We start from the raw sequence: 19,356 nt of genomic DNA, 5'->3' as shown, positions 1-19,356 counted from the left end.
TTAGTGTGTGTTTCCTGAAGTTATCTGGATGTGTTTCCCCCGGAAACACTGCCCCCCCCCCCCCCCCGGAGTGGGTAAGTAAGTGACAAGGTGAAGGAAGCCCATTGGGTGTGTGTGTTGGAACCAAAGGCAGTGGGACAGGCGAGGTCATCGCAATTGCCAGGGTACGGAAGGTTTTATTTGGGGGAGAAACTGCTTTTCAGTTAATATCCCTGTGCCCCTCATTGCCCTATGTTTTTATTTTCATTTACTTGTTTAAAATATCTTCTGTTTCCATGAGATCGTGGGAATGAGGGGACTGAAGTGTATTTGCAGAGTCGTCTGTTTCTCATAAATGATCTTCTAAAGCTGTGACATATCATGTTTAGTTTTTATTTATTTATTATTATTTTTAAATATAATTTATTGTCAAATTGGCTTACATACAGCACCCAGTGCTCATCCCCACAAGTGCTCTGCTCAATGCCCATCACCCATTTTCCCCTCTCTCCTACCCGCCCCCCCACCCCCCATCCACCCTCAGTTTGTTCATGTTTCGTTTTTAAATGGTTTTGTGATTTCTTCTGTAAGGTAGTGTAATTAACAAATCATTGTGAATTCTTTCCTGAGAGGTTTATGTCTGTAATCTCAGCTTCGGGATGGTTTCTACTGTTTGAGAAATTGACACTAACCAAACAGATTTCTTTGCCAGTGAATTTCCAGGTTTTAAAATAACAACAAAAAAGGACCACCTGTTGATGGTAGAAAATGGCCGATTTGTTTGCAGATTTTTCACTTATGTTTAATTTTGTGTTTGCAATTAATTCTAACCCTAATTCTTAGAATACTGTATGTGTGTGTATGTATGCTATATTTAGGGCTACAGACGTTAGCATTAAGTCATTCATTTTTGTTTAGTTTTCAAAGTTTTGATTTTTTCAAGTTTTTTTTTTTTTTAGACTAGAATCTTTGAATATCTGCTAATCCTAAAAGCATCTCAGTTTCTGAGACAGGGTCTTGTTCTCCTTTCCTCTCTCTCCACCTTCACCAACTAAATTTGTGGCCTAGGTTTGGAACTGGGAGAAGAGATTCAGTAGAATAGCAGCCAGTTCCCTTCTTACCTGTTAGAATTCAATTATACTCTCATGGGAAGAAAAGCACATTCAAGAGGAATGTGCCTTGTTCCAAGCCTGCCGTTTGTCTCACTGAGTAGTTTGTGATGACGGTGGATGCTGTGAAACCTACAGCTTGCGTTGGTAAGCTTATTGGATATTACTTTAAAGTTTTCCGGACCATCAACCACGAATTTTTTCTTGCCGTGTAGAAGAGTATTGAAACCATAGGGAAACCCTGAGTCAGAAAAGGCAAAAGAAACTGATAGATAGAAATTGGAGAAGAGGAGGATGACAGTTGTCAGGACGAGCTAGCGAGTTGGAGTCTTCTGGTAGTGTATTTCCCAAAGACTCTGAGCAGTGGAACCCTTGTAGAAGTCGTTGGAATATGTCTGTATTGAACGTCATTGAGCATCAATACGGCTGTGTAGAGTAGTGTGCGTAAATTTCATTTCTAAGATTTTTGCCAGTTGCACAAACTTTAAAATCTAAGGTGGGGCCCGGGAATCTTTGTAGACGAGTACCATGCAATATAATTTTCTGTAGTGATGTCAATGTTCTATATCTGCTCTGTCTCATGTGATAGCCTCTGGTCACATACGGCTAGTGAGCACTTGAAATGTGTGACCCATGCAACGGAGGAACTGGAAATTTCATTTTATTTAATGCATTTTAATTCTACTTAATTAAGTTAGTGGCCATCGTAGTGGACAGTGTAGTTTTAGACTTCAGCCCCAGCGTGGTCTTTCTCACCCGCGTAGTAGTTGAGAAGACAGGCAGAGGGAGGGCCCAGGGCTATGGGCATAAAGGTAACTCTCCAGTCATAAAGATTAGGGTTTTATGGACTTTAATCCTTCCCCATCCTCACACATTAATGGGCTGGTTCGAAACACACTATCTTTGGGAAGAGTGCTGCTAGAGAGATGGGGACCCTTGCTCCTGACCTGAGTCCACGAACTTAATCGTTTTGTTTTTTACATCTGGGGTCCCAAGTAAAGCGCCTTCAAGACCCTAGCTTTTCGTACCCGGACGGACAATATTCTAATGTACAGAGTAGGGTAAAAGAAGCTGTCACCCTGGGCTCATCCTGGGTGTCTCTGCGCCCCGTTTTGATGATTATGGCGACAACGTCTTTGGAGAGGATGGCTTTTGCACCTAGGTGAGAAATAAAGGGTCTTCCTGAAGACTTGTGCTGTTCTCTAAACCAGAGCTTCTGATGTTAATGGGAGCCATTTGGGAGGCTGTTAAAATGCAGATTTTGATTCAGCAGGTTCTGGGCAGGACCTGAGATTTTGCAGTTCTTGCAAACTACCTGGGGAAGCTAGAGCCCATTTGGAGGAGCAAAGCTTTAGTCCTAGAGTCGGGGTTACATACAGCAGTCCCCCGCCCCATCTGCAGGGGACACGTCCCGAGACTCCCCGTGGACGCCCGCAACCGTGGACAGTACTGAACCCCAGATGTCCTATGTTTTTTCCTATTCATACATCCCTATGATAAAGTTTAATTAGGGCCCAGCAGGAGATTGAAAACAATAACTAATATTAAACAGAACCGTTATAACAATCTAGACTGTAAGAAGAGCTAGGTGAATGTGGTCTCTCTCGCTCTCTCAAAACACTTTATTTGTACTCTTCTGGCCCTTCTTGTGATGATGTGCGACGATAAAATGCCTGCCTGATGAGGCGACATGAGTCTCAGGTGGGCACTGCGACAGAGCCTTAAGGTACTACTGACCTTCTGACGATTTGTGAGCAGGACCACCGTCTGTTTCTGCACTGCAGTCGACCGTCGACCGTGTAACTGAAACCTTGGTGAGGGAAACTCTTAATTGCCTTTCCCTGCCTCTCACGGCCACCACCAGGTGGCAGCAGGCCCACCGCTCTGGCCTCCGTCGCTCTTCTCTCAGGACCGGAGCCCTCATTTTCCTCATTTTGTACTATCTGATTCACTTAGAATGAGGACCATTCCAGGCCTCTGAGGCCTTCCCTCCAGGGCTCCAGTGGGAGCCAGCTGCGTTGTGTTGTGCACAGCCCTCGGAGGACACGAGAAGCTTCTCTCTGTGTGTGTGGGCTTCCCCCGTAGACGGAACTTGGGGCTCAGAGGCCCTGGTTTGTCATCTTACCAGCCCTCAGCACCGAGATGGTGCCCCATTTTCATACATACAGGAATCGACCTAAAAGATGTTCCTGATATGTTTTCCTTATTAAAAAAGCAATGTATTCTTTTTAAAAATTTCACAAAGTATAGAAAAGGAAAACAAGAAAATATTAATTTTCCATAAACTCACCTCCCTCCCCCCCCCCAAATTAATATGTTTGTGATTTGGTCATTTAGTCTTATTCCATGCTTTTAAGGTTATACATTTTTCTTTTCTTTTGTAAAAGTGAAATGAGTACATAAATTTAAATTGATAAAATGTGTGTACTGAAATTTAACCAGTTTTGCCTTTTTTAGCTTGAAAGAAGAATTTCAGGCAAAAATGAAATCTCTTTTTGAAATGGTTTGTTTCTATGTTCTAACACTTCTGAGCACGATTGCAACTCCAGAAGATCTCTTTTCGTTCTAACTTTTGATTTAATTTTTTTCCAAAAATTTTTAAATGTTTATTTATTTTTAAGAGACAGAGAGAAACAGAGCACGAGTGGGGGAAGGACAGAGAGAGAGGGAGACACAGAATCCTAAGTAGGCTCCTCAGAGGCCAGGCTCTGAGCTGGCCTCACGGAGCCCGATGTGGGGCCCGTGATATCGTGACCTGAGCCGGAGTTGGACCCTTAACCGACTGAGCCACCCAGGCGCCCCCCCAACTTTTAATTTTAAATCTGCTTATATATATATCTAGTAAACCTGATCATTGTAGAAAATTTGTAAAAACAGACTTTTATGTAAAAACAAACATTTATTTTATCCAGTCTTTTTGTTGTTGTTATTCAGCACTTACATAATCATCTTAAAAAAAAAATCTGTGATTATAATGTATAAGCAACTTTATATTCTGATGTTTCTCTTGTCTCTTATTAAGCTTATGGAAAATTTAGAACAAAACAGATTCAGAGTAATAAGCAAGTCGCCTGTGTCTGCCCAGAAACACCATCATCAGGGTGTTAGCACCTTTCCTTTTATGTGTCTTTTTAAACAGTTTTTTAAGTTTACTTATTTATTTTTGAGAGGGAAAGAGAGAGAAAGAGAGAGCACGAGCTGACAGAGAGGCAGAGACAGAGAGTCCCAAGCAGGTTCCGCACTGTCAGCACGGAGCCAGATGTGGGGCTCAAACTCACAGACCACGAGATCATGACCTGAGCGAAACCGAGAGTCAGATGCTTCGTCGACTGAACTGCCCAGGAGCCCCCTTTTACGCACCTTTACATTGTTGATATCATTCTCTGGTTTCTTTCCTGACGTGTGGAATTTTCTCTGACCCACTGCTTGACTATTCAGAACCACACAACCATGCGTTTATTATACAACCACATCTAATTGTCTGTATTGTCAAGCTAGGTATATTTCTGTTCAGTTTCAAGAAGACTTTTATACTAGCTTCCCTAGTGGAAGAATGACGTTCTAGAAAAGCTGTTGATGGCGTGAGGTCAGGCACACGAGACGGATGGAAGTGGCTCCTTTTCCAAGGGTCCGGTTGTTCTGTGAATTTCACTGTTGTGAGACACTGTTGTGTTGTTCTATGAATTTTCACTGTTTTCTATGTGTTCGTTGGCGTTTTAGGATGAACTTGGGAGGGCCGATCTGGGAGTGCTAGTCAGTCAGTGTTACACCACATACGCGTTTCCTGGGTCTCTGGCTGAGGTGATGTAGATCTTCCTTTGCCACGCGGTTTCCATTTCTTTCTCTGTGGAGGATGGTGTAAAGTGGGTCTTGCTTCTGTCTGGCACCTGGAGGTCTCTTGAGTAGAGGTCAAAGTGCGTTTGTCCCCGAGGTCAGTATGTATTGCTGTGTGGGTGTATGTGTGTGTGTTTCTGGTGCTGTGACGTGATGTGTTGAAAGGGGATCCCGGTGTATATCAGAAGGCACAGCAGGTAATGTTGGAACTGTGCTTGGATCCTGGGTCCCTTTCACCATTGTTGTGTGCTCCCTGACATGCTGTGCCTTCAGTGTGGGAAGCCAACACCCAAGGCTTGCTCTCGAGGAGACCGGCTTATGGAGCCAGTTTTGCTTGTGTTCCTTCAAACCAGGAGTGCTTGGGAATTTACACGCTCTCAGGGCAGCCTGCAGCCAGTGACACAGTGAGGTGAGCATTTGAAAGCCCGTCTCCCTGACTTCTCATGGGGACACCTGTTAGGAGTACTCACGTTGGAGCTCCCCTGTGGGTTCAGGCAAGGCCACCTGGCTTCCTCCCTGACCCCTAATCTGCTTCCCCCATTTCTCCGCTGGTCGCCTCCTTCGTGAGCAGCTTGCACACAAATCCTTGACTCGGGGCCTGCTGCTGGGGAAGCTGATGAAGACAGGATGCTTTCAATCTTTTTCTCATTTTCAACTAGTTCATCTCTTTTAAAGCGTCCCTGCTCTATTAGAACATGACGTTGAATATTCGTTCGTCTCTGCACGATGTGATGGCACTTGACGCCGTGGGCCAGGCCCTTTCCACTGGGTGTGAAAACACACAACCTATGTGCTCAGTAAGATTCCGTTGTAAGCACGAGCGCTTTCTGAGTGTATCACCTGATAGCAAAATAAAACATTTGCCCTTTTCAACATTGTCTCCGCGGAGGTTTTCTAATCATGGCGACTTTCTCAAGTAAATGGAACCAAGGGGGTATTGTCTTCCATTCTCTGGCCAGAGAGGTGGCTCCTTCCTCTTGGCTTTTTCCTGCTTGCCAGTAAGACTCACGGGTGGCTGGCGTATGGTTGGATGTTACTGTGGTGCTACGCCCTCCTCTTGCTGTCTTACTCCCCTGAACTGTTGTTATGTCAGTTATCTATAGCCGTGTAACACATCGCTCCCCAAATGTAGTCTCTTGAAGCAACCGGCATTTATTTCGCTCATGATCCTGCAGGTCAGTAGTTTAGGCTGGGCTGTTCTCGTAGCTTTAACTGAATTCCTCCAAGTGTCTGTGGACGTGCCGGTCTTGGCCAGGCCCTTTCACGTCTATGGAGCCTCAGTTTGGACAGCTGGACTGCTTTCCTCTTTGTTCTACGCTGTCTCTTGTCCTCCCAAGGACGAGACTGGACCTATTCCCATGGCAGAGGCCTGGGTCTCAAGAGAGCAAATAGAAGTAAGCCAGGCCTCTTGAGACCCCGCCTCAGAACGAGCATCAAGATCACACCCACTGCATTCTGGAAGTCCAGAAGCCAGGCCAGAAGCCAGGGTGGGGAGGAGAAAAGGCTCCACCTCTTGATGGAAGGTGATGCGAAGTCACCTGGCAAAGCACGGGCGTACACGGAGGGGTGGAGAACTGGGGTTGTTTTTGCAACCTGCCATGGCTGTGGCCCCTGTATTCAGAAGCACCGTCTGCTTGTTTTGTAGGACTGACCAATGGTGATGGACCCGCTAGCGAGACCGACACTTTCCGGAAGGCCGCTGAGCAGCTGGTCAAGTACATGAACTCAGGAAACCGGCTGCTGCATAAAAACTTTCTGAAGCAAGAGGTAGTTCAAAGGTTCTTACGCCTCCTTTCTTCTCTGCAAGGTAATTTTGCTCGCAACGTTCGGTTGTGCCAAAGGTGATTTATGCTCACTAAAACTCTTTTCTAGTATCCTTAAATTTTTTTAAACATTTATTTATTTTTGAGAGACAGAGAGAGACACAGCATAAGCAGGGGAGGGGCCGAGAGAGAAGGAGACACAGAATCCGAAGCAGGCTCCAGGCTCGGAGCCGTCAGCACAGAGCCCGACGGGGGGCTCGAACCCACAAACCGAGAGATCGTGACCTGAGCCGAGGTCAGATGCTTAACTGACTGAGCCACCCAGGCTCTCCCTGTTTCCTAATATCTTTAAAAAATTAATTAAAAAAAAATAAAAGTGATGAGCTACATGTAAAACATTCCAACAGCACAGAACATTATTCACTGGAAAGTCTAGATCATGCACCTTGAACTTTAGTTCCTAAATCCCACCCCCAGCATCAGCCTCTGTTTCCGGTTTATCATGTATCCTGCAACAGTTACTTTTACATATATGATCGTTTTTTAAATACTACAGATGTTTTTCTCTTCTATAGATAGTGGCTAATGTCGGGATATAAAGTTATTGTAGAATTGAATGTAATTTTTTTCATTAGGGGGAAATCAGGAAAGTTCTAGAAAAGAACTTCAGAGGCACATTCTAGATAACTAGGGAAGATTCTAGAAACCCTAAGTAGGTGAAAGTTAGTACTTTTAAAATTGGGCTGTAATGCATTCACTCGGACCATCCAAAGGGCTGAGATTTCTTAATTTTCCAGAGAATGCAGGAAGGAGTAGCCAGTGGAAGGAAAATGCTCTTCAGGGTATGCAGCAGATCTTTGTGTTTCAGGCTTGGAGTTTTGCATTTGAATCAAATGGATCTGTGGCCTTGGACCAATTATTTAACCTCAGGACCTTTGGTTTCCTCAACCCTGCGTTAGCTAGGGTCCCTACCTGCTGAGATGATGGGCGTAGAGCACCTCGTCCAGGGTCCTGTTTTTCTCGTTTTCAAATGACTATTTTCAACATTAAAGTGAGTGTTTATTTTAGAAATCTTCGAGAAAGGTGGGAAGCAAAAACTAGCAATGCACATTAAATTGCTCTCATTTAGGTAACTCTTGATTTCTTCCCTTCTTCTCTTCCTCCCTCCTTTCTTACTGCCAGGATTGCCAGACAAACTGCAGAATGCCAGTTGAATTATAATTAAAAAATTTTTTTAATGTTTTATTTTATATTAGAGAGAGAGAGAGAGAAAGCGTGCACAAGCAGGGGAAGGGCAGAGAGATGGAGACAGTCTGAGCTGTCAGCACAGAGCCCGACACGGGGCTCGAACTCACGAACTAACTGTGAGATCATGACCTGAGCAGAAGTGGGACGCTTAACCTACCGAGTCACCCAGGCGCCTCGAATTATAATTTTATTTAAAAAAATTTTTTTTTAACGTTTTATTTATTTTTGAGACAGGGAGAGACAGAGCATGAACAGGGGAGGGTCAGAGAGAGGGAGGCACAGAATCTGAAACAGGCTCCAGGCTCCGAGCTGTCAGCACAGAGCCCGACGCGGGGCTCGAACTCACAGACCGCGAGATCATGACCTGAGCCGAAGTCGGCCGCTTAACCGACTGAGCCACCCAGGCGCCCCTATAATTTTAGATAAACAATGAATATAGCTTAAGTGTGTCCCAAATAGTACGTGAAAGATTTAACTGGCATCCTATGTTTTTATTTGCTGAATCTGGCAATTTACTTACTGAGGACCTCTGTTAGAAGTTTCCCATCCATGGGCTATACCAGCGTCATGAACTGGGATAACATTATCTTGTCTCTGATGGAATACATCAGAGATCAGATGGAAACACTTGGCGTCTCGTGATGTGAAATTAGGAATTTGGGTTAAACCATCCTCTCGCTCCCATCCGGCAACTGTTGATGTAATTATTCTACAGTGCCTCGTTGCATTTCAGTGTTCCTTAAGCAGAAGACACTCTTTATATTATGCAAGACTTAAGGCAGGCTCTTGCCCTTCTAACCTCTGAAGAGTGGCCTGACTTACGTCTTCTTCTAAGACACAGTCATCTTTCTGCCCTCCTTCGGGGCCAGGCTCTACTCTCCTTCGAGTGTTTCTAACCCTCCCAAGAGGGTCACATGGCCGGTGCTGCTACTGATGTTTATGAGTGGCTGAGTTGTGTGCTCAAAGGAATGGCTTGTTTCTGTTTTCCCCAGTGCTTACAAACACTGACCGGTAAATTCCTGTTAATTATGCCTAAATGTGTTGAGCGGTATTTGCGTTCAGAAATCATATGCACCTTTTTTGGGGCGTGTGGTGTATTCTTATTTTTCAAAGAAATTCCTCCTGACCTGGTCTGTGACATTAACCGTGACTGCGCCAACACCTTCATCAAGTTTTTGCTGGAGAAACAGAAGTGGCCTGAAGTGCTTCTGCTGCTGACCCGCAAGGTAAATGGGGAGCCGCCCCTGGGCGACTGCCTCCTCAAGGGCTGCAACTTCTCCGACCTTGACCTCTGCGCCCTCATCCCCCGCCTCAGCGCTTGGGACCCTCGGAGGATGCAGCTCCTGGGCTGCCTCATCGACAGTGGAGGTGAGAAGGCCCGTGACGAGCCCTGGAGGCTTGTCCCCTGGGATGTCAGGCCACCGCTGGTCGCGGGGCTTTCACTTGGTTTTGGAGATTCCTCTAAATGTTGCCCCATTCTCTTCTTGGGGAGCGTCTCATTTTGCAACAGTGGCCGGGTTAATGCCCTGTCGGTTGGTGCTGGCCTGTAGCTGGCCTGTAGGAACTCTCTGCATCTTTGTGAATTCCACTTACCTTTCTTGTCTTGTCCTCTGCCTTGTGTGAGGAACCTCAGGTGCGTGGAGGGGCCCTTGGCCCTGGGTGTGGCCCACGGCAGTCTTTTCCTTCCGATGGCCGGCCGGACTCTTCCCTCCGCTCAGGATGCTGTGTGCATCCCTGTCAAACTCTGGCATTCTTTTCTAGTCAGTGGACTGGGATTTGGTGCTTGTTTTTAAAGACATGGCCAAATAATTGCTGGGTGGAAACATCTGCCATTGTAATCAGCACAATCACTGTATGTGGGTCAGTGTATGTCTGGAGTGAGCCGTCGAGTTGGTCTTCCTTCCTTCCTTCCTTCCTTCCTTCCTTCCTTCCTTCCTTCCTCTCTATTTCTTCCTTCCTTCCTTCCAACTTTTATTTATTTTTGAGAGAGAGAGAGACAGAGCATGCGTGCAAGCGGGGGGAGGGCCAGAGAGGGAGGGAGACACAGAATCCAAAGCAGACCCCAGGCTCCGAGCTGTCAGCACAGAGTCTGATGCGGGGCTCGAACCCATGAACCGCGAGATCATGACCGGAGCCGAAGTCGGACGCTCAACCGACTGAGCCACCCAGGTGGCCCGGATTGGGTTTATTTTAAAACTAATTTGGGAGCACCAGCCTCCTCCCACTTCCCTCTCTTCCCCCCTCTCCCCCCCTCCCCCCGCCCCCCAACTAATGCCACTACAAATTGTGGGGCTTCGGGCATGCTATTTCTGCCTTCATGTCCATCTTTATAAAATGAGAATGATAACAGCCCCCCCATTCTTAGGTTGTTTTGAATATAAAATGAGTTCATGCATGCAGCTTCTTGGAAGAACACCGTGGCTGTGTGGCTTTCTGCTTGCTTGGCTGTTTAAGGGGGAAGGCCGTTCATTGGTCCTCCGCTCTCAAAGTGCCACACAAAGCCTGCAGGCGTTGGCTGTACCCACATTTTCCAGGAGGTAGATGGAATGCCCCCCGTAGTTTAATGCCTTTAAACCCATTCCTCGAGCAGAGCGTTACTACTACCTTTGCCTGGACCCTGGCCGTCATGGGATTTCTCTTTCGTGCCCAAGTCAGCGAGCACTTAGGAAGTGCCTCCCTGGAATCGGGTTCTGGGGGGGCAAGGGCGGAGCGAATGTGTGGCTGCCGGGGGCGTGTGCGGAGTGTAGGGGTGGAGGTCGGCAGCCTGCGGTGCAGAGGGGGTGCGGACGGGGCTAGAAGGAAGCCGATGTCGGGGGTGGAGAGGTGTCACGGAAGATGGCACTTGAGGGTAGAAGGGCAGCCTCAAGAAGAAGCTCGGTAGATGCAAAAGATTCGGGGAAGCCATACTCCTATCACCTGATCACCGACTGTGTGTCAGGGAGGGCGGCAGGCAGGCCCCGGCATTTCCATTGTTCACGGGCCCTGTCCCCGCTCCCGGCCAGTGCTGAAGATGTGAGGGGGAGCAGAAGAGTGGGGAGCGGCACGGCCCGCGGACTTGGGCTTTCACCCGGAGGGCTCTGGGAAGCCTTCGCCTCCCAGAAGGGGTGGTGGTAAGAGGGGCTCAGAAGCCGGGTCGGCGTCAGCTCTTGGACTAAGTGGCAGAAGGGGGCCCCTCCTCCTCCGGTGAGCCAGGCTGTACCCCGTCACAGGGATGCAGCTCACGGGTGTCCTTCTCTTCTGCCTCCTCAGCCTTGCCCGAGGGTCTCCAGGACAGGCAGGAGACGCCGCTTGTCTTGTGCCTGAAACACGAGGACTTTGAGCTGGCTTTTCTTCTCTTGACCAAGGGTGCGGACCCCCGCGGTATCACCCTCACGGAAGGTGATACCCCTCTGCATGCTGCGCTCCACATCTTTTTAGATGTCAGAGGTAGGCCTTTATTTTTTAAGCAGTCTTCTCCTCGGAGGGGCAGCTGGGCATTAGAACTGATGCCGTGCTTTTTTGTCTTTCCTGTGGGGAAAGCCAGCGCTCTGAAAAAGGCCCATTTCTTGGTCAGGCCCACCTGTTGTCTCCCGGCCCCTCACCCATAGCTTGATGAGAAGGGGCAACCGTCACGGTGAAAGGTCGGCGCGGGTTGATTCTTCACCTGGTTGTCCGTAGCCGACAAATACTTCCCGGTTATCGACACCATTTTCAGGGGCCCTGACAAAAATCTTATGTCAGGAATTCTATGAAGCTATTTTAGGGTTTCTCAACCTTGACCCTATTGACATTTGGACTAGGCGATTCCTTGCTGTGGGGGCTGTCTCGTGCATTGTAGGATGTCTAGCAGCATCCTGGGCCTCTACCCATTAGATGCCCATCCCGCCTCCCAAAGTGTGACAACCAACGGTGTCTCCAGACGAGGCCAGGTGTCCCTCGGGGAGCAGACCGTCCCTGCTTGTGAACCCCTGGGCTGTCAAGTACTTGGGGGAAGTTTCGTGCTCTGAGATGCCCCTGGCTGGCATCTCTCCGAATCCAGGGGTCTCTGTGCCCTGGGGAGAGCGACGGAGCACTCACAGGGTTTGGTTTGTGTCTTTCAGCTGACATCGGTTTTAACTTCCTCAGCCACCTGCTGGATCTCTTCTGGTCCAACCCCGCTGAATTTTGCTACCTCAACCCCAACACCCAGGACAGCAACGGAAACACGCTGATGCACATCCTCTTCCAGAAGGGCATGCTGAAGCGGATGAAGAAGCTAATAGACCTGCTGGTGAAGTTTGACATCAACTTCAACCTGAAGAACAAAGAAGGCAAAGACGCGCGGCACCGGATCAAGAAGAACGACGCCCTGCTCTTGGCCTGGAACAAAGCTCTGGCCGAGTCCAGGCACAGGAGCCGGCAGGATTCTGCCGCCCACTCGGGGAGGCTCCCGAGGCCCGCCGCCCCCGGTCACACGTCTCAGCTCAGGTCCCAGGGTTCATCCAAGTCTCTGTCGTGCAGCATCAACGCCAGGACCCTGCCCAAAGGAGCTGTGGTCCCCGACAGCTGGGAGACTCTCCCGGATGCACAGGCAACGAAGCAGGAGCGGGGGGCCGTCAGGCCCTGCTCTCTGAGAGACCGGCTGGTGCGGGACATCACGGGTTTAATTCAGCAGCTTGAACCGAATCCGTCCCTCCCAGAGGACTGTTCTCAGGGCTCTGAGCCTCTGGAGACAGGAGCTGGTAGGGAGGTAAAGAAGGACGAGCTCCAGCGAGCCCTGGGGGCGCGAGGCTCCGACTCCAGTGGGAACAGCCACACCATCCTCGAGGCAGGGGGTGGACTTGCTCAGGCGGGCCTCGGGGCCTCGCAGCTCATTCCCGCTGGCCCCAGAGGGAGAGAAGGCAGTGACGATCTGGACAGCTGGAGCACGCAGGAGATCGAGGCCTGCCTCCAGGACTTCGAGAACATGACATGGGAGATCGAGTGCACTTCGGAAATGCTGAAGAAGCTGTCCAGTAAGGTAATGACTAAGGTCATGAAGAAGAAAGTCATCCTAGCCATCCAGCAGCTGGGGAACGGCGAGTGGACCCAAGGCCTCCAGAAGCGGCTGAAACATCTGAAAGGAAGCATCCGGCTCTTCGAGGCCAAGCTGGACAAGGGGGCCCGGATGCTCTGGGAGCTGGCCATCGACTTCTCCCCTCGATGCAGCGAGAACCCAGAGAAGGTCATCACCACGGAGCGGACCCTGCAGTGCCCGGAGAAGTCGGGTCGGGTCTACACAGAAATCATCCGGATCTGGGACATCGTCTTGGACCACTGCAAGCTGTCGGACTCCATCAGGGCCATCTGCAGCGCCTATAACCGGGGCCAGTCCTGCGTCCTGCGGAAGAAGCTGAAGGGCATCCACCAAGGCCAGGTGTCGGCCAACGTGAAGGTCCTCAAGCGCATACCCCGCTGCTACGTGGAAGACACGGAGGCCGAGGAGAGCCGGGGGCACGCGGACCCCGAGTACTTCCCGCCCGCCAGCGCGGTGGAGACAGAGTACAACATCATGAAGTTCCACAGCTTCAGCACCAGCATGGCCTTCAACATCCTCAACGACACGACGGCCACGGTGGAGTACCCCTTCCGGGTGGGCGAACCCGAGCACGCCGTGATCGGCCTCAACCCCCGGCCGCTGGAGCCCATCATCCTCATCGGCCGCAGCGGCACCGGGAAGACAACTTGCTGCCTGTACCGGCTGTGGAAGAATTTCCACGGTTACTGGGAAAAGGCTGGGCAGGCGGGAAGCCCGCTGCTGACCCGACAGATGTGGCTGAAGAGAAGGCTGGAAGTAGACCCCGGAAAGGAGGGTCCGGGTCCGGAGGAGGAGGAAGGGGAGGAGGAGGAGGGGGAGGGGGAGGAGGGGGAGGAGGAGGAAGGGGAGGAGGAGGAGCAGGAAGCGGAGGGCTCCCGGCAGGCGGAAGCCGTGGACGGCACAGACGAGGAGCAGGAGCCTGAAGCCCGTGCGGGGGGACCCGGCGGGGAGCCGGGGGGGCCTGGCCGGGGGGCCGAAGCGCGCACCCCAGAGCACCTCCGCCAGCTGGAGCATTTACATCAGATCTTCGTGACCAAGAACCACGTCCTGTGCCGGGAGGTACAGAGGAATTTCATCGAGCTTTCCAAGTCTACCAAGGCCACCAGTCACTACAGACCCCCGGAACCCAACGTCCACAAACTCCAGGACCTGAGGGACGAGAACTTTCCGCTGTTTGTCACTTCCAAGCAGCTGCTCCTCCTGCTGGACGCTTCTCTGCCCAAACCATTTTTTCTGAGAAACGAAGACGGCAGCTTGAAAAGAAGCATCGTGGGATGGTCCACACAGGAGGAGGTGACCATCCCCAATTGGCAGGAGGAGGAGGAGGAGGCCGAGGCGGACGGCGACAATGGTGAGGAGGATAGGGCGGCGGAAATGCGTCCGTGCGACAGTGACCCCCGGGTGTATGTGACATTTGAGGTGTTCGCCAATGAAATATGGCCCAAAATGATCAAAGGGAAAACCTCCTACAACCCTGCACTGATTTGGAAAGAGATCAAATCTTTTCTGAAGGGGTCCTTTGAGGCCCTCAGCTGCCCGCAGGGGAGACTCACGGAAGAAGCGTATAAGAAATTAGGGAGGAAGCGGTGCCCCAATTTCCGGGAAGACCGGAGCGAGATCTACGGTCTCTTCTGCCTGTACCAGCAGATCAGGTCTCAGAAAGGTTATTTCGACGAAGAGGACGTTCTGTACAACCTGTCCCGGAGGCTGTCGAAGGTCAAGGTGCTCCCGTGGTCCATCCACGAGCTCTATGGCGATGAGATTCAGGACTTCACTCAAGCCGAGCTGGCGCTGCTGATGAAATGCATCAATGACCCCAACGCCATGTTCCTCACGGGGGACACGGCCCAGAGCATCATGAAGGGGGTGGCCTTCCGCTTCAGCGACCTGCGCTCTCTGTTCCACTACGCCAGCAAAAGCACCGCGGACAAGCAGTGTGCCGTCCGGAAGCCCAAGAAGATCCACCAGCTGTACCAGAATTACAGATCCCATTCGGGTATGTCCGGGCTTCGTGCCTGCCTGAGGGGGAGGTGCCTGGGCGCTGGCCTGGCACTGCTGGGCTTTGGTAGCTGAAGTGAGGGGAGTGTCTTGGAGTCTGTGAGGAAATGAGCCCGTGAACGAGAGATCCTGTGGTTTCGGCTGCCGCTCATCCTTAGGCTGATAATTCAAGCTGCGGCCGAGTGGAAGGTGCATCTTGGGGACCTTGCCATGACGTGAGAACATTCCAGGGGAGCACTGAAAGTGCTCGAGAACGTCTGCTAAAACACTTGGGAAGCAGGAGCTTGTGCCATATACGGCAATATGCCGATGACCAGTTACTAATCCCCAAAGCGGCACTTCTCTCCAGGAGAAGCCAAAAGAGAGGGCTAGGAGGCAGCCGGGAATAGCACACACTCAGGTGCTTTTAACCTGAACCTCAGTTGTGCCCCTTCCTGGCGCCAGGCAGCCGATGCGGAGCACCTGTACTTGATCGTCACAAAAACCCTGCCGGTTAGGCATCCTTCCCATTTTACAGAGAACACCAAGGGGCAGAGGGTTTGAATAGCACCACATCTGCGCTGGAGCCCTTCCTTTATGGTTTACAGAATGCTCGCACGTTCACCCCCCTGTGTCCTGCATGTGTCCGTGAACAAGAGACTATCATTTTACACGCTCAGAAACTTTATCTGATGGCATCGTGCCAGACATATCTTCCTGCCACTTTGCATTTTTGCTTCATGCTATGTTTTGAGATTTCTGCATATGGACAATGTGGAGCTCTAGTCCCTGCAGTCGTGACTCCTGTCAGCGTCCTATTTTATGGCTGTACCACGATTTGTTATTCATTTTCCAGTAACGGGCATTAGGCTGGTGGCGGTTTTTCACTGTGATCCCGGAGTGAACCTTCCTGAGCAGATCTCTCTGGATCTGTGTTATAGCCTCTTGCTTTGCTCCTGGGGTAGGTGTGAAATGACGTCTGGTGTGGCTTGAATTTCCATTTTCCTGAGATGTGGCATCCTTTCCTGCGTTCACTGGCTATTCGGTATTCTGTGAATTGTCTGCTCTCCTGTGCCTGCCTTTTTAATGAGTCGTTTCTCTTACGGATTTGTTCCGAATTCTCTATGAATTCTGCCTTCACATCCTGTGTTGAGTATGTTTATTGCAGATCTTTTTCCCAATCCTGTGGCATGTCTTTTTAACTTTGTTACGGTAAAACGGTATATACTTAATGGTGCTCTTTAGTAGGAAGATACTTTAAATTTTAACCTATGAATGTTTTCTTTTAAGGTCTGTTCTTTTGTGTCTTACAAAATTCTTCTGATCTAGAGTTATTAAGATATTCTCTTAGATAATCTTCTAGTGATTTTAAATTTTGCTTTTTATATGTAGGCAGGTATTTAATGTTTATTTGTTTTTGAGAGACAGAGAGAGAGAGAGAGACAGAGCACGAGGAGGGGAGGGGCAGAGAGAGAGGGAGACACAGAACCCGAAGCAGGCTCCAGGATCTGAGCCGTCAGCACAGAGCCCGACGCGGGGCTCGAACTCACAAGCTGGGAGATCATGACCCGAGCCGAAGTCAGACGCTTAACTGACTGAGCCACCCAGGCACCCCTGTAGATGGGTATTTAAATTTGGGTAAATTTAACTAACTAAATTTAATCTATCTAAAATGTGTGTGTGGTGTGACAGTGTCTTTGTTGAACTAACCCCTCTTCTCTGATCTAATTTGACTTTTTTCCATAAGGAGAATCAGCTGTGTTGACGCCATTCGCTTCTTGGCCCACCTTTGCCTCTGATTTGTAAGGCTGCTTTTCTCCTGCATCTGTGACTCACGGTTTTCTTTGATTTGTCTCATTTGTCTGTTCTTGTACTATTATCACGATATCACATTTACCATAGTCATCGGATTCTCGGACTCTTTGTAATTTTGATTGGAATTTCATTGAATTTATTGCTCTTTGGGAAGAATTCACATCTCTCCATCCTTGGGATTTCTGAGCCATGACCTTGGCATGTTTCTCTATTCAGATCTTTTAGTGCCTTCAGTAATATTTTATCATTTTCCGCAGACATTTTACGCAGCTGTTAGATTGGTCCTCGGGATCTTCTACTTTTTGTGACTCTCATGGCTGCCCCCTTTTCCCGTTCAGTTATTTATTTTACATTTCTAGTCAGTTATGACTGGTATAGAGGATGCTGTTGGGTTTTATACGTTGATCTGGTCAATTTAACAATCTTGCTGAACATTCTAACTTTTAGATTTTGGCATTTTTCTGCAGATAAGGGTGGTATTTATCTTCTTTTCTATATTGACCATTCTTTTTTCCTGTTGTATTTCATTGGTTAGGATCTTAAGTAGTAGCTTTAACAGGTATCTGTTAAAGTCCACATAAGATGTAGTAGATTTTGGAGACTTTATAACAGATGCCTGTTATTTCTGAAGTTAATGGGACCATTTCTAATATTTCACCGTTTACGTCTGATGTTTCTTGTAGGATTTGATAGATGCTCTTTTTCTAGATGCATCTCAGATTGGCTTTGGTTTTGGTGGAAAGAGAAAATACATACATACCACACATACACATAGACATGCACATTCACACACACACACACACACACACTGTGAAATTAGATTAACATTCTGATTTGTTCAGCCAAGGAGTCAGAAAATGATCGGAAGGCAGGTGGCCTCCCAGAGTGCAGGGGACGCCACAGAACTCAGCCCAGCTTCCCGGGCTCCAGAAGACCTCACAGATGTTGCATTTGACTTGTGGGACCTGGCTGGGCCTGAGCAGTTCAACTTCTTGTTCTTCTGTGGTCTTATCCCTGAGACTTGGGTTGTGTAGGAAGAGCTGGCACAAAGTAACTTACGCTCTTCGTAGGAAATAGAGTCCTGACCCTTTTTCATCCGTTCAGGAATCATTTACAGAGCTCCTACCCTGCCTGGCACTGTGTGTGGACTGGATGACCCCCTCTTTTCGTCCCCAGGGAGTGGCTCCAGTGGCACCCATTTTGTGCCGTTGGATCCAGTGGCAGGATCTGGCGCGAGTGGTTGAATGAGCTCCTCATTCTGGTCGACCCCCTGGTTCAGCGCTGCTGGTCCGGGGCCAACAGCCTTTATGGTTGGCATGGTAGAGCCTGGCAGGGGGAGTTGTTCCTGGGACCAGTTCTGGTTACTTTGGCTAAGTAACCCGTGAGGACAGTGACTACATAGACCCCACCTCCCACCTCCTCTCTTGAGGTGGAGGGAAGACTGTGTGTATACGTTTCTGGTTATAGAACCGGGAAAAGCCCAGATAAGATGTACTAGATTATAGACACTTTGTGAAACACAGAAAATGTTTAAAAAAATTACAGGCTACCTGTAGGGCCGCTCACTGCTAGTATTTTGTTTCATGTCCTTTGGATCTTTTAAAAATATACATGATATGCATTTATCATGCACATGTATGTATTGATTATGTGGTGAATATACACTGTGTTTAGTGAATATTTTCCCTTATGCTGTATTCTTTTTTTAAAATTGAGATTCATGTAGTGCAGCATTCACCTGTTCATTTATTTTTTTATTAAAAAAATTTTTTTAATGTTTACTTATTTTTGAGAGAGAGGGAGAGAGACAGAGTGTGAGAGGGGGAGGGGCAGAGAGAGAGGGAGACACAGAATCCGAAGCAGGCTCCAGGCTCCGAGCTGTCAGCACAGAGCCCGACGTGGGGCTCGAACCCACGAACTGTGAGATCACGCCCTGAGTCCAAGTCATATGCTTAACCGACTGAGCCACCCAGGTGCTCCCGCATTCACTTGTTAAAAATATGGAAGTTAGTCGTTTTAATATATGCACAAGGTTGTACAACCGTCACCAACATCTAATTCCAGAACATTGTCACTCATCACCCCGGAAAGAAAGCCTGTACCATTAACAGTGACTCCCCGTTCCCTTCACCCTCCCTCCTCTGGAAACCACTAATCTACTTTTTATCTCTGGATTTGCCTGTTCTGGACATTTCATGTCACGGGAATCGTCCGGTATGTGGCCTTGGCTACGTGATTAGCATAGCGTTTTCCAGGGTCCTCTGTGTTGGAGGATGTGCCAGAATTTCATTCCTTTTTACGGTGGAACCATCTTTTATTCTTTGGGTGTGCTCGGTTAAGTTTCTCTAGAAGGCATTGAAGTGGGTTCCCATTTATCAGTGCAGCGAGCACTTCCCTGCCCTTTTCTGATGCTCCCATGAGTATGGATCTCTGGCCTTTGCTAGCTCTTAAGGGGGAGGGAGCCTCAGTAGCGGCTGATTTGCTTTGACTCAGTAGTTTCCACCTGTGGTCTCACTGTATACATCTAGTAATATTACTATTGGATAGTAAAAGTTCTCCTTATTATTTGGTGATGATAGCAATTGGGACACGTATG

At 48.9% G+C, this 19,356-nt stretch overlaps 1 protein-coding gene across 1 annotated transcript in view; it reads left to right on the top strand.

The window, feature by feature from the left end:
- The window catches only part of TRANK1 (tetratricopeptide repeat and ankyrin repeat containing 1), a 100,304-nt gene that overhangs the window by 50,575 nt on the left and 30,373 nt on the right, over window positions 1-19,356 (top strand). The window contains exons 10-13 of the mRNA XM_058729352.1: window positions 6,568-6,729; window positions 9,047-9,301; window positions 11,183-11,359; window positions 12,013-14,964. Of these exons, the coding sequence (XP_058585335.1) occupies window positions 6,568-6,729; window positions 9,047-9,301; window positions 11,183-11,359; window positions 12,013-14,964 (3,546 nt within the window). The remainder of the gene's footprint in view (window positions 1-6,567; window positions 6,730-9,046; window positions 9,302-11,182; window positions 11,360-12,012; window positions 14,965-19,356) is intronic.

This window comes from Neofelis nebulosa, chromosome 5, assembly GCF_028018385.1.
Source record: "Neofelis nebulosa isolate mNeoNeb1 chromosome 5, mNeoNeb1.pri, whole genome shotgun sequence".
In the NCBI taxonomy this organism is placed as follows: domain Eukaryota; kingdom Metazoa; phylum Chordata; class Mammalia; order Carnivora; family Felidae; genus Neofelis; species Neofelis nebulosa.
The sequence above is the reverse complement of the archived record's forward strand: the minus strand, read 5'-3'. Positions and strand labels throughout refer to the sequence as shown.